The 15,047-nt window shown below is 40.2% G+C and overlaps 2 protein-coding genes and 1 long non-coding RNA gene across 4 annotated transcripts in view; 2 read left to right on the top strand and 1 right to left on the bottom strand.

The window, feature by feature from the left end:
* LOC117760231 (dimethylaniline monooxygenase [N-oxide-forming] 5-like) overlaps positions 1-4,407 on the top strand; it is an 18,962-nt gene extending 14,555 nt beyond the window's left edge. For both annotated transcript variants that reach the window (XM_034583090.1, XM_034583091.1), the window contains 6 exons: positions 809-1,008; positions 1,552-1,785; positions 2,098-2,219; positions 2,303-2,375; positions 2,508-2,577; positions 2,658-4,407. In XM_034583090.1, coding sequence (XP_034438981.1) covers positions 809-1,008; positions 1,552-1,785; positions 2,098-2,219; positions 2,303-2,375; positions 2,508-2,577; positions 2,658-3,014 — 1,056 coding nt within the window. In that variant the 3' untranslated portion in view covers positions 3,015-4,407. The remainder of the gene's footprint in view (positions 1-808; positions 1,009-1,551; positions 1,786-2,097; positions 2,220-2,302; positions 2,376-2,507; positions 2,578-2,657) is intronic.
* Positions 1-11,174, bottom strand: part of LOC117760242 — a 13,719-nt gene extending 2,545 nt beyond the window's left edge. Inside the window, exon 1 of the long non-coding RNA XR_004613645.1 lies at positions 11,164-11,174. This is a non-coding gene — a long non-coding RNA (uncharacterized LOC117760242). The remainder of the gene's footprint in view (positions 1-11,163) is intronic.
* On the top strand, positions 10,096-15,047 carry LOC117760234 (dimethylaniline monooxygenase [N-oxide-forming] 5-like). The gene is made up of 9 exons (XM_034583095.1): positions 10,096-10,303; positions 10,758-10,946; positions 11,543-11,708; positions 11,830-11,972; positions 12,099-12,295; positions 12,465-12,600; positions 13,030-13,249; positions 13,544-13,616; positions 14,621-15,047. Exons 1-9 carry the CDS (start codon positions 10,172-10,174, stop codon positions 14,994-14,996), a joined length of 1,632 nt encoding a protein of 543 aa, XP_034438986.1. The 5' UTR covers positions 10,096-10,171; the 3' UTR covers positions 14,997-15,047.

The raw sequence follows: 15,047 nt of genomic DNA, 5'->3' as shown, positions 1-15,047 counted from the left end.
CGATGGTTTCGGCGTGCGAGCGAGCGTATCGCGCCAGGAAACAGACTGAAAAATTATTTTAAACGATATAAATGACATATTTTATATGATATAAATGATCAAATATGCATCCCATACTTTGTATTCCCCTTCTGTTGTCCTGGAGTTTTAATTTTCCCAATTTTCCCAATCACATAATTAAATGTCCCCCTCTGCCCATCCACTACAGCCACACAAGCAGTCATATAGATAAAAAGAGAGAGAGGGGGGGGGCTAAAGGCTTGCTTGGAGAATACGTCATTTACCCCGACACCTCCTATTGTGTTGTGTTGCACAGCAAGCTAGTAGTAGCACTGCATCTTGACTTGAATTTATATGGCATTCCCTAAGGGTTTATGCTAGTGTTTTGTAAGGCTGCATTGCAACCAACTGTTTACAGTTGAGATGATGTCTTGAGTAGGCCTGGTGATATTGTTAAATGTTTGGCTGAATAGGTGTCTATGTCCATCCATGGCATCTAAAGTTACACTAATACGTGTTTTTCATATTATTCAAGTAATAAACAAATATCGGTATCGGCTATCAGCTAGATTGTTGTTTTAAATATCGGTATCGGCCAAGAATTTCCATATCGGTGCATCCCTAATTCCTACCCCTATCATTTCTACTTAGCAGGAGCGAGTGGAGACACATTGTTCATCTCTAAGGTCTATGATAGGAACAGAACGCTGACATTCAGTGTCACACATTATTTTGAATGTGTCTCATCTTTACTGTATCTACAGAATATATGCATAAACTTACACTATCTTCTTCTTCTCTCTAACAGATATTTCTCAGCACACGAGAAGGGGCCTGGGTGACTGGCAGGATGTCTACCAATGGTCTGCCTCTGGACATGATGAACATCTCCAGACGCATCAATATCCTCAAACTGCTCCTCCCCCAGACCCTGATCAACTGGGTAGTGGAGCGAGCACTGAACCAGAAATATGACCACAGACTGTACGGCCTGCAGCCCAGACACAGGTGACACCTTTTTACCTGCATCTTTCTCTCTGACACATGAATCTTGGTTTCCTGTCGTACATCTTTTTATGTCACTGTTTGTTTTTTAACCATTATATCTTTAAACCCCCATTCATCCAAAACGCAAAGTGAGCTCATGTGACAATACAGCAGGCAAATATGTGGAAAATTCACAGTGAGCGGACACGTCGATGAAATTTGAACGGATGTGAAACTGGAAGAATGCAAATATTTCAGGATGAAAAAGAGGTGTCTCACACGTAAAGAACAGCAACAAAGACAACAAGATTCAAGAGCTTTTGACTGTAAGGGCCAATGCCAGTGTTGATGTGGTGTAAACGAAAACCCAGTGGAATTTTTACATCATGTCCTGTTGTTGGATGCTTCTGACTCTGAATCTCCTGCTGTGTTCTTCATATTTGAAAGGAAAACTCTGGAAAATGTCCAGTCCATGCCTAAAAAAGGCTTATGTGAGGTCTGTTTTAGTCCGTAATGTGAGGGAAAAGTTTTATTTCCATGTTTATCATTTCCTCACTTTCACAGAATTTTGGACCGAGGGATTTTGATCAATGATGGTCTTCCTGGCCAAATCCTTCAAGGGGCGCTGGTCCTGAAGCCCAACTTGAAAGCGTTTGTGGAAACGGGAGTTGTGTTTGAAGATGGCACAGTGGAGGAGAACATCGATGCTGTGGTCTTCTGTACTGGATATAATGGAACCTTTCCATTCCTGCCTCCAGCTTTGTCTGAGGGGACTCATGGAGAGTTGACATTGTACAAGTAAGTGTGTTGTAAAGATAGAACTGATAACTTTTTCTTGAGCCTGTCCATGGACAGTTTCCGCGATACAGCGGCTCCATTCCCAGATCACTACTGCACATACTCAGGCTCAAGACGGCAGAATCCAGAGATTTGGGCTTCATTTCTGGATAGAGGGAGGAAGTGGAGATGCGTCATTACACGACACCAAAAATAATTACTAGATTGTGATAGTACATCGAACACTCATGTATGACGATCTTAATTTTGTTGGAGCTATTGCTTATTGTTAACCCATTCAAAGCATCTCTTCACAATTATTTTTAATGTCAGGAGACTGTTCCCTCCTTCTCTCCAACACCCCACACTGGCCATTATTGCATTTTTTCGAACAAGCGGACCAATCATGCCCACAGTAGAAATGCAGGCACGGTGGGCTGTCAAGGTCTTTTCAGGTAAATACACAGCTTTACACACAAACTCACACAAAAAGGCCTAATAAGCAAGATGTGTTACTCTGTGCTGTATCCCTTTAAAGGTTCGAGGCATCTTCCTTCTCAGGAGAAAATGCTGGAAGTCCTTGAGTCTGATAGACAGAGATCCATGAAAAGGTAGAGATCATTGACACACTGATATTACCATGGCCATCATTATTTATGTGTGTGATAGAAAATAATTAAACTCAAACCTTTGTGTTTTTAATTGTATATGAATGAATTATTTCCTTTCCTTCATGTTCTCAGCTACACCTGCCCACTACAGGCTGCTCTCCATGTGGATTACATCACATACATGGATTTCATGGCCAAGGAGGTCAGTACAGTTTGCTTCGGGTGAACCTGTGTTACTATGTACATATGAAAGACACATTCATATTAGACCTACGATTACAGGTAGGAGTTCAACCAAACCTTCTGGCACTACTCCTGAGAGACCCTGTGCTCTGGCTGAAGGTCGTCTTTGGTCCCTTCACTCCGTATCAGTTTCGTCTCGCTGGACCTGGACAATGGGCCGGAGCCCGACATGCTATCCTCACTCAGTGGAAGCGGGTTGCTCAGCCTTTCAAAACCCGAGCGGTACCAGAACCAGAGCCTGGGCAATCTGTCTTTTCCCTCCCTGGGCTGCTCACATTGGGAGGAAGTGTGATAATGGCTGTACTTCTGTCGAAAAATCTTCCAGCGCTGCAGGGTGCAGCTGAGTTTCTTGAGAGGAGCAGGATCTTTTTGATGGACAACTGGTATACTGGTTAAACCAGAAGATCCTGACGCTTCTCATGCTACAGGCTTCTCTGTGCACAGCCACTTATCTATCTGCTGGATTCATGTGCCTCTTGAATGGTCCAATTTCCCAAGTAGGGAAGTAATTCATCCAACTTGTTTGTGTTCATGTGCTATAATTCAGGTTGTTGAAATGACAATGTCCCACTGTGAAGCTGTGAATCATTTAATTACTATAAAGTTACTGCTAATTCCATGACCATTTTAAAATACCTTATATGTTGACGTACTTTCAGCCAGGATAAACCCTGCAGGGAAACAGGTCTTAAATGCATGAGAAGAATGTGTCACACACATTCAAACCTGATAACACAAAACACCACACACTGGAGCTATTGTCCTCTTGCTTTTTCTTCCCTGCATACCAGACTGGAGGTGTGGACCTGTCTCACTCAACCTCCATGAGACAAAACAACCCAACCAGCCTTGCTCCTGCAGGTAAAACTATACCTGCAACTCCCCTTTGTACGCGGTGCTACTTTTCACAAGTGCTCAAGGTATTACTTACTCCTCACCTTGAATACCCTCAAGATCAGGTTCTACCTGTTCATGTTCCAGATGGCACAACAAGCCTTACTGATGTTTTAATTCCGTTCATGAAGTTCTGTCTCCCCCTGCTGTTTTACTGTACTGTCTGATTCATTGTTTACCAGGAAGTCTCAGAACCATAAATACATAAACTATGCATATAATAACACTTAAGTTTGCCTGAAAATTGTCAATTTAGTTCTTCACAATTCCTGAGATATAAGATTTATGGGGACTCCTTTTTACCTAATCACAGATTTACAGAACCTTACACAAGTTTGTTTTATTCTTTATATTTCTGCTATTGTGTTTGATTTGAATTTAGACAATTATGTGTTAATGTAACCGTTAAAAAAAAGGGGGTATTGTTATTACAGTTGACTCATTGAACTGAATCAAAGATATTTGCCAACAAACTTGTGATAGAATAAAATGCAATTGCTTTGAATGAAATATGCATTAAAACAGTGATTAGTTCAAAATTTGTTCTACCGAGTCTGTATGTAGTTTATCATGAAATGGAGGTACACACTCAAAGTGCAATTACATCAATAAATCAATCCCTAAAATGCTTTACAGAGTCTATAAAATCAGCCCCCTAGCGATCCACAGACTCCCATCCATACATCCAGAACAAGACAAATATTAGCAGGAAGTCAGCTGTCATGAATATTATACATTTGAAAATAGAAAACACCTAGGGCATGAAAAGAAAGATAAATACAGATTAAAATACTCAAATTAATCAGGAAAAGATACAACTCGAATTCTAAAAGAGATGTGAAAGGATAAATGTAAAATACAGATAAAAGAATAAAATACTAAAAGAGCAGTAAATAAAACCAGAGAAAGTAGGTAAATAAGGAGTAAATGGATATATCTGCAAAACAGTCTAAGGTGTATGAATAAATTCCCGAGATAAATAAAAATAGAAATAGAAATGTATATGTAGAAATATCCACATTCTCTCCTGCAGACCCCGGGTCTTCAGGGAGGCTGGACCAGAGACCATAGTGATACAAATATGAGATGCTCTAAGATGCCCTTAGACCAGTAAGGTACACAACAGAAATATCCTAAAACTACTGTGAGAACATCTGCTTGTGTTGATGGTCTTCATGGAATCTTTTCTTAGATTGTTATTGTCCCAACTTAGATTTGACTATTTATCTTCTTGAGGAGGCCCAACCTTCTCGATATAGTTGCACTTTGTCCTGTTTTTCTATCATCGTAATCTTAAGCATAAATAATTCCCCACTTTAACCACTGCAGTGATATTTTAACTCCCCTGTGTCACACTTCAGTTTGTCAGGTTAGGGTCAAAGTTGATCATTATCCTGGATTACAAAAGAAAGACACGCTCTGGTTTATTTTTTTATGGTTCGATCAATCACAGTCGTGTTGGTTGGGACTTGTTTTGCTGGAACATTTGCATCAACAGTTCTATGTGTAATGTTTAATTATTCAGTCCAAAGTTTGTCATTTTCAGCGTGAACTCTGTCTGGTTGCTCTCGTTTTTCGACCATAGCAAAGGGGATTGAAACAAGTAGGGTCCAGCTGCAGCCACAGCACAAACGAGAAGGAAGTTGAACTTCCAAATATAGTTCATGAGCTGGGTTGAGTCCATAGATTATATAAAAAGTTGAGTCACGGAAGAGACTCTGTCGGTTTCTTCTTCTTCTTATCCTCCTAGATAAAACTTATAGAAAAGCATTTATCTAAAAACACGGTTTAAAACAAAATTTCAAGAATGGAAGATTTAATAAAAGTATAAAAGGTTAGAAGAGGTAAAATGATTAAGAGAATAATAAAATATTGAAATAAAATTCATATTCAATAAATAAAAATAAGACGTAAAAAATTTAAATATAAGAGTAGAAGAGGTAAATTAAATAAAAGAGACAAATCTGTATCAAATGTAAAAAAAGTTGAAAGGGGAAAACTGTAGCGTAGGAAATCACAGTTCATACTGAAGAGTAAACAGTTTTTTAAAAGACTTTGACCGGCCTCATTTTCTCTGTCTCTCCACCTCTTGGCTTTTAATTTTTTTGACAACTTGTTATCTTTTCTGTTGTTCCTTTTCTTTTAATTTAATGTACATATTGTAAACGTCCAATATATAAGATGGTCAGCAAAACACTACAGCCCACAGTTAAAACAATGGAGAGAGTTGTCTCTCTCCCACCACTCACAGGTTGAGGACACTGAACCACGAGTGCAAAACGAGCACAGCATTACCCCCTGACAATGAATGTAGACGAGTCCTACACTGTGAACTGATCAGCTAATGTATAATCCAATGTATAACATATACAGTATATGTGTTTTTCTAACTCTTAAGTGTCAGTGCAAAAGTCCATTGCTCCGAAAGTGCACACTCTGGGTTTGGATTTTCAGACCCTGTTAACATGTTGCTCTAGACTAACGGTCATCTTCTGCACCGGAAAGTCAATTTCAAAACGGAAAATACTTTCTTTAATGTTGCTGGGGCAGGAGCCCAGATTTCAATTTAGCATGATTCCTGTCTGATGTCTGATGATATATCACAACATTTATAATAAGTATGTTTGCAAAAATGTTTCATATTTGCCATTTAAGGTTTGGATATTAGAGTTCTCTTTTATATACTAAGTGATTTCAGGTTGTGCTTTATGCTGTATTGTTTTTCCTTGTGATGTAAAATCTACTTGATATGACTCATAGACTCTGTCTTTTCATCTCTTTATTTCAATTTAGAGCATAAGTACTCCTTAGATACATGTATGTAGATGCCTCATTGAATGAGAGAACAGGAGGAATTTCAATCAGCAGGTTTCCTAGATTTATGAAATGTTGACATTACCTATGGATTTCATTATCTTAACAACTTCATTCCAAGATGGAGAGGGATATACTATTAAAATGTATATCCACTTATATAGTGATCATATCGCTATGTAGTACAGTGGGTGTGGATTGTTAAAAACAATACTCACTAAACTTAAACTTCAATCCATTTTACCATTTAAATTTTTTTTCATTGTTAATTGTTTTAAAAAAAGAGGGGATAGATGAGGCTTCTGAAACCGGGCTTGCCAAAGAAAAGTATATTTTTTCTACTTATAGTGGGCCAACAGTGAAGTAATATATATGCTACAGGGATGTTTACAAGAGTTTTTTATGTACTCAAATAAAAAGTATAGCCTACATTTGAATGTAAATAATTATAAAAAATACATTCATATTAAAATTACAATAGTTTTCCTCATTATTTCTTCTTACTAATTGCTAGAAATACCTGTATTTTTCAAATTGTTAATCTGAGCGTCTATTGTTTGGCTTGTTCATTCCTCAATGAGACCAAAAACAAACACAAAGAACACATGATCTCAGTGTCATCAGGTGATGAGTACGTTGCCCCCTACGTCTTTGCTTAATAGTTGCTAAACTGATAAATAATAATACTTTCAATCTATTTTTCATGTACTGTAGTCTAATGTCTTGCGTGGCCACCGCAGGGTTTGGAGGGGGCACATGTAATTCAACTGGGTAAGTCGTGGGTGTGGTTTACAGCGCCCACATGGCCCAAGTGGCAACCATAGACTGTGGTAACCTACTGTGACGTCACCCATTGGTTTGTGAACTCCAGTTTTGAAGCCTATATACAGTCTATGACATGGCCGCAAGTGGATATACTTGACATTAGCAAGTGGAAAAGCAGTGGCTTTATTTAAACAGCTAAGAAACGCCACAGTAATATGTGCCATGTGTAATGATTCAGTCCAAAGTTTCTCATTTTCAGCATCAACTCTGCCTGGTCAGAGGTCACTCTCATATTCCCGCCTCAGCAAAGAGGATTGAAAACAGTAACAGGACGTAAGCGGAAGAGGAGGAGCATGCCCTCTGAAATAATAATCGGCCAATGGGAGTGAACATCCGGTGAGTCAGACCGGTTAAAACATGGTTAAAACATCACTGTGTAACCATAGACTGTATATATAATGGACGTAGGGTCCGTGACGTCACCCGTTGGTTTCTGAAGAGTGAAAATGAGGCTAGTAGTAGGCGTTCACCCGGCGCCATCTTGCCGGTGCTGACTCCTCCTAGTTCCTGGCTAACCAATAAATGGGCAAAGAGGAGGAGCGCGAGTGAAGACTGACAGCTGAGCCACGCCCGCAGAGCTCAATTTACCTGGTTAGCTCAGGCTAAGGAGCTAGGCTACATGCTACCCGCGGCTGCTAACCGGCTAGCGCTGCGGTGTTGCTGGTTCCGGATGGTCGCGATCTTTACAACGAACTCACTAGAGGTAAGTAACCTTGAAACTACACAACAACAAAACCCATTGCTTTATCTATTATCATAATCATATGCTTACATGCCTCAAGTGGTTTTTAATATGTAATTGTTATAAAAGTAACCGTTTATTTAACACGTGTAATGAACAGATTGAAGCAAATTAACTACACTACTACAGAGTCGTGTGTTTGGTTGTGACTTGATTTTAATTTTAATAAGTTAATAAGTTAATATCAATACGCTACATGTGTAAGTTGCATGTGATAGTAACTATATGTTTCACAAATGTTCTGATACAGGCTGGTATAACAACCATTACTATAGCCACCTTGTTTATTTAGCCTGTTATGGAATTTACAGTGAATTAGACAGTTTAGATAAGATTATAATCTCCACACACCACTGTTGTAAACAGTTCTCATATTTATTATATAATTATGTTTTCACACAGATCATAATCATTTCAGCTTAGGAAATAGGTGGTGGACATCAGCCTCAGGTTCTCTATGTGAATGTCTATTCTAGTAAAGTTACACTTCCTATAATTGATTTATGTGACAAAAAAATACATTATTCTGCATGTCCACTTATTTAACACAATAATTCAGTACAGTCTGCCTAATAATAATCTGTGTAACGTAGTCAAGTCAAATGGGTTGGCGAGTGAAACAACTTTACATAACATTAGATATCTTACGTGGTGGAGCTTATTCTCCAAACACACAGTCTCCTGTCTCGGTTCATGTCGGTAATAACTCCCGTACGGTCCCGTTAGCATCGCCATTACTGCTGGTATCTTGCCTGCAGGCTAGCGGAGCTAAACTAACAAGCCAGGTACAGAGACACCGATACCTGCTCATCACTACTAACACTAACACATACATAACATACTATACTTTACTTACCACAGAAACGGGAACGCAGACGTCTTTAAGTTATCCGTCAGGAGAACAAGCCGAACATCAAACCGTATTATTCATCCGATATGTGAGTGAAACCTCTTCACAGACTCAGGTCCTGTTCGGTGACGGGGGTTAGCCTGTTAGCCTGTTAGCTCAGGTGAAGCCGAGCAGGCAACAGGCTAGGAGCTGGAGTCGCGAGCTAACGGTGACGTCACCTGTCCATCAAGTGATAATTATTCATAATATCAAACCTCTATATAATTTAAACGAGTGAGTTAGAAAAAGATTCACCCCCCTCAGAGTTGTCATGAAGGAAGAACTAAGTGATTGAGACTAAAACCGTTTTTTGAACCATGCTGTAAACAGGTTTAATTCTGCTCTAAAGTCGGGCTTTTTAACATGGGAGTCAATGGGAATTGACTCCTTCTTGGAGCCAGCCTCAAGTGGCCACCCAGTGAACTGCAGCTTTTTACACTTCCGTATTGGCCTCATCGCTCAGCCCGGGATGTTGCCCCTTGTGTGTAACTCATATAATCTGTAAACAGGGGGGAGCAGACATTTACATTCAGGAGAAGGTGGACATTTTAGTAAGTGAGTCCTCTCTCGCTGTGAAGAAGAAGAGGTGAGCTTGAATGTTTTACAGTCTGTTATTAGTTGTGGTGCAAAGCAGTGAAATCTTAGACATGTTTTTTTCTGGCGTAGTTATTTTGGTGAAAGTCTGTGTGTCAGCATGTGTTTCTGTGTTGATGACAGAGATGCACAGTTAGTCTATGTCGTGCTTCACACTTTCTACTTGCATGTGTGTACACACCATATATGTATGGGAATGTAAGTCTCAGATGAAAAAAAATCATTTATTTTCATTTAACAGCTTCTCGTTTAGATGAAGTTAAAAAAATATGAAAGCAAGACTCAGAATAGAGTAATATAGGATCGTAGAAAATAAATCATTTCTTTATTTATATTTTTAAATGATGTATTGTTTTATTTTTTGAATTATGGTTTGTCTACTACTGATTACATTCTTCATTCAACTGGGATGGCACCCCGGCGAGCACAAGGCCCAACACTGCCCTTACGACGCCACATTTAAATTCACACACTCATCAGTCCCCAAAACATGTCTGAGTTTTTCATCCAGAACGATAAATCATTTAACTTTAAAAAACGATCCTATCATACAATATTGAAGCAAGTAAGTCATGGATCCGCTCCTTGATCAGTATACTCATGCATCTCATTCTAGATTTAACGCAGTTATCTTGATTGACTCAATCACACTATGTGCAAATCAATGACTGGAAAACAAAGGGGTGTGAAGGACGCAACACACTCATCATGAAATGGCTTCACATCACAGTACAAAACCACAAATTTCACTCTTTCCCTCATTCCTGTTGCTGCTAGCTGTGTTTCCTCTCCAGTATGGTTCAGAAGGTGGCAGTGATCGGTGCAGGACCTTCAGGTCTGACCAGCATCAAGGCCTGTTTGGATGAAGGCCTGGAGCCGACGTGTTTCGAGAGCAGCCATGACATCGGAGGACTATGGAGATTTAAGGTTAATGATTAACTGTAATCATGGTCAATCATGGTCATGGGATTCTTAGTCTGTGAAGGACAGTAAATGAAAGTGAAACCCTCTCTTTTGTCATATGAACGAATCAGCAATTAACATGTTAAATAATTGTTGGAAATAATGTTTCTTATTTAAATCAGAACATGCTAACCTGGAATTGGATGCAAACACACTAATAGTGAAATAGATCATAGACCTCCCTACAAGAATGTGAGCTCACACCAGAAATCCAGCTCTGTTCATGTATACTCTGATTATACAATAAAAAACATTCTGAGCTTGAAATCGTTAATTAGGGTCGTACTTAATATATCTACAGTTCATGCTACAACCAGACCGGCACCGCAGTGATCTAGTATTCTAAAAGTCCCGATATTGGATTTTGATTTCAGACGAAGCAGAGAAGTGAATCTTGTGTCCATCATATCTTTTTCAGGAGAAGCCAGAGCCTGGCCGAGCCAACATCTATCAGTCGGTGGTCATCAACAGCTCCAAAGAGATGATGTCGTTCAGTGACTTCCCTCCTCCTGCTGAGCTCCCCAACAACATGCACCACTCTGAGGTGCTGCTGTATCTGCGCCTCTATGTGCAGGAGTTCAAGCTGCTGCAACACATACGCTTCCAGGTCAGTTATTACTAAGAGGAGAAATATTATAATGTAACACACGTCTATTTGGACTTTGAATGTGAAAATGATGAAACTAGACAGTAAGAGAGTCTGTTGGTGGTTATGGAAAATAAATAGGTGGATTTTAATGTAGTGATTCAGAAGAATCTTTTGAGTGCTTCCCTGGAGGATAGAAATAGTGCCACACTCTTTTTTAAATCTAAATGTCCTAAACCACCCTGTGTATTTTGATGGTTTTTATCATCATAATGTTTTTATTTAAAAAAAATTGGGGGGTAAAACATGATGAATACCTATATTTTCTATCACCGTTGATTGCTAAAGCCTTTTTATGCCAGTGACAGCTAGTGGGTGGGCCAAAGGTCGCAGTGACTATTTTAAGAACACCTTTAAGGAAGACATTTTTATTTGGTACAAACATTTACTTGGACTCAAGAATGACCTGATCAGGTCACTAAAACTCTAAACCCTTTTTTGGGAGGGGGGGGGGGGGTGGTGGTATAAGATTGCAGGGCGGGAATTCTAGGTTTTGTTCATGTGTAGCTGTAATTTTCAGATGTAGGGTGTGTCAACTGTGGGGTTCTGTGTCCCAGACCAGCGTGCTCAGTGTGGAGCAGAGCCCAGACTTCGCTGTGACAGGCCGGTGGGAGGTGGAGACGGAGAGCGGAGATGGCCGGAGGGAGACTCGTGTTTTTGACGCAGTGATAGTTTCCACAGGACACTTCACCAAGCCTCACCTGCCACTCAGGGACTTCACAGGTAACCAGGATTCATAATAGTACTCCCCTTCACATTAGCAAGAAACACACTGTAGTTGTTGTGCACGTTATCTAAATGCAGCTTAATATGGAACATTATCTCTTTTCTTATACCGTTTCAGGTATTGAGAGCTTTGAAGGCAGATATTTCCACTCCTGGGAATACCGCAGTGCTGAGGGGATGCAGGGGAAAAGAGTGCTGGTGATTGGGATTGGAAATTCTGGAGGTGATATTGCTGTGGATATCAGCCGAGTTGCTGAGAAGGTACTGAAATACCTCTTTTTTTTAAGTATTGGTTTAATTTCAAGTACAACAGTGTCCAATTGCTGACAGTGTGAATTATGTTAAGCACATTGATATTTCCTCTCTCTGGTGTGACCCGACTCGCAGGTGTACCTTAGCACGAGGAGCGGTGCGTGGGTTGTCAGCCGTGTAGGACAGGAGGGATTTCCTGCCGACCTTGTTGGGACTTCTCGAATGCATTTGATGATACGGAAGCTCTTCCCCTCGTGGATCAACAGTATCCTGGAGAAGAAGCTGAACGAAGCGTTTGACCACACACTATACGGCCTGAAACCAAAACACGGGTATCAAGATACTGCAGATACATTTATTTCATTGTATGGTCAATGTTCAGTGATTATATTTGATCACACCCCACAATATCAGACATATTTCCTTTGCTATCTGTGCAGCCTTGCCATCAGTGAGTTCATAGTTTAACGATTGTCGTGTGGGTTTGTTTTCTTGTGGCAGATTTTTTGCACAGATTCCTGTTGTAAACGACGAGCTGCCGGCTCGGATCCTCGCAGGTCGTGTTCAGGTGAAATCAAACGTGAAGGAGTTCAGTGGGTCCAGTGTGGTCTTTGTTGATGGGAGCGTCATAAACAAGGTCAGTATTAGAACATTTCTTAGAGGGTGGATCAACATTTTGTGTGTGCCGGATCCATGTCACATAATGTAGAAAATGTGTCATATAACACATGTTTGTACAAATCGTGATGGTTTCAAGTCCCTGACTAGAAAAACAACAAAATCATTTAAATGCTCATAGTCAAAGGGCAAAGAGCACCCTGTTCTTTTCAACGCCATCCAGATTCAACTTTTCAAAGTAAACCGCAGATCTGATTTAGTTGGCTGCACAAATTATAAGATGCTCACATGCAAACACAAATTCTCTATCTACACAAGTATAACCTTCTTTTAGGGGATGGGGGGGATGGCACAATTTGCAGATTATTAAAGTTGGATGCCACCCTGGTCATTTTGGTTTGAAGGGAATATTTATTCAATCTTGAAGTGTTATATTTGTTTCACACAGGTGGATGTGGTGGTGTTTGCCACAGGCTACAACTACAGCTTCCCCTTCCTGCCCTCAGCCCTGCAGGCTAAATGTGGTTACAGGCTGCGTCTCTACAAACACGTGTTCCCTCCCGGACTCACCCAGCCGACGCTGGCGGTGGTGGGCTTCATCCACGCCTTGGGGGCTATCAATGCACTGGCTGAGATGCAGGCCCGCTGGGCAACTAGAGTTTTTAAAGGTAAAGGATTACAGTTACATGTGTACATGGACAGTTTGAGCATATACCTTACCTTGATGGGAAAAGCATTTCGCAATATGTGTGATATTAGAACCATGAACCTCTTTTTCAAACTAGAATGTTGCTTCCCAATCATCAAATTCAATATTTCCATTATTAGTTATAATATTTATGAAGAGGTGCACCACAGTGGCTACAGCGATACCCAAATCCCCTGAAGCACAAGGATAAATGTGTCTTCTAATGGCTTTGGTGTGTTTTTTTGTTTGTTTGATTTGATTCTCTCCCATGCAGGTTTATCAACCCTCCCCTCAGAGGAGACTATAGTGAAGGAAATTCAGCAAGACACCACAACAATGCACCAGAGGTAGGATATGATTAACCAGAAACATGGAAATATGCTGAATCAAAAAGCACTCTGTCATATGTATCACGGGACATTTTAAAAGTTCTTATCTTACTATAGCCTCGTTCTTTGACTGATTTAAAACATTTCAGATGATTTGTGTTTAGCTCAGAAAGTACTTTATATGCTGTAAAGGGAATTAAACAATTCCACCTTAGACATTAAAGTTCCCATATTTCTGTTGGTTTTATTGGTCGGTTTTGCTGCACAGAGCCAATCTTACTGTGGCCTTTAGGGTGAAAACACCACAAAGTCAAATGTAATGTTTCACATAACATGACAAGACAGATTACAGGAAAGTGAGGGACAACACTTCTTGTTTGCGATTGGACAAAACCTAGATCTGTGGCACATTGGCACATTCTATTGTCATATTGACAATTGCATTATATAATTTGAGCAAGGAACAGAAACATAAAATTACCTTGATGTAATCATTTAAAATTTTTAATTTTGGACTCAATGTGCTGAACACAGGCAAGGCAGGCAGGAGCAGCTAAAGCAACAAGATTTATTTACACAATGTAATTGGAATAGACAAAACTGAAACCGCTTAGTGTCACAGTCACTGACACTATGACACATAGCAAAGGAAATTGAATATCCCAAAATGTGAGGGCACTTCACTCACATTGCTGTTATCCTGCTGCCACAGAATGAGTTGTAAACAACTTAAGAATGGTTCTAAAATTCAAGAAAGCACTTTCATTTCTCAATGTTTTTTTTCCCCTCACTTTCTTATAAATAAAATCATGGGTTACACTCACTGGTGGAAAAGAAGCAGTGATACTTGTTGTAAAGGAGAATTTGATTTTAATAATATATTAGTGTATTCGCACCTCAGTATTTTGATAATATCATCATTTGAGCAAATATGTCTTAAATGTTCCTCCTTTATTGTCAAATGTGAAGCAACTGAAACACATTTTTGTTTCATTCATATTTGTTTGATCTCCCTCCTTAAGATATGCCTGCTCCGAGCGTAACCCCCTGCAGGTGGAGAACATAGCTTACCTGGACTCTCTGGCAGAGCAGGTAGGGGCCTGTCCAAGCATACCGTGGCTCATGATGAAGGACCCCAGACTGGCTCTGCAGGTTTTGCTGGGTCCATGTACTCCATATCAGTACCGTCTGACTGGACCGGGCCGGTGGGCTGGTGCCCGTCAAGCCATTCTCACTCAGTGGGAGCGTGTGATTCAACCCTTCAGGACCAGAGTGGTACCACAACCAGAGCCCAGACCCTCCTCCAGACTGAGCATCGTAGTGATTTTCTCAGGTGTTACAATGTTGTGCTGCTTCTGCTTTAACAAGCCTCTCTGCTTCTTCTCCTCTGCTCAGTGAGCTGCATGGTTGTGTATGTGTCCATTTTAAAGTTTTTAAGAGATCGTGCTT

Source organism: Hippoglossus hippoglossus, chromosome 4 (genome assembly GCF_009819705.1).
Source record: "Hippoglossus hippoglossus isolate fHipHip1 chromosome 4, fHipHip1.pri, whole genome shotgun sequence".
NCBI classification, from domain to species: domain Eukaryota; kingdom Metazoa; phylum Chordata; class Actinopteri; order Pleuronectiformes; family Pleuronectidae; genus Hippoglossus; species Hippoglossus hippoglossus.
This window is presented reverse-complemented; position numbering and strand designations above follow the sequence as displayed.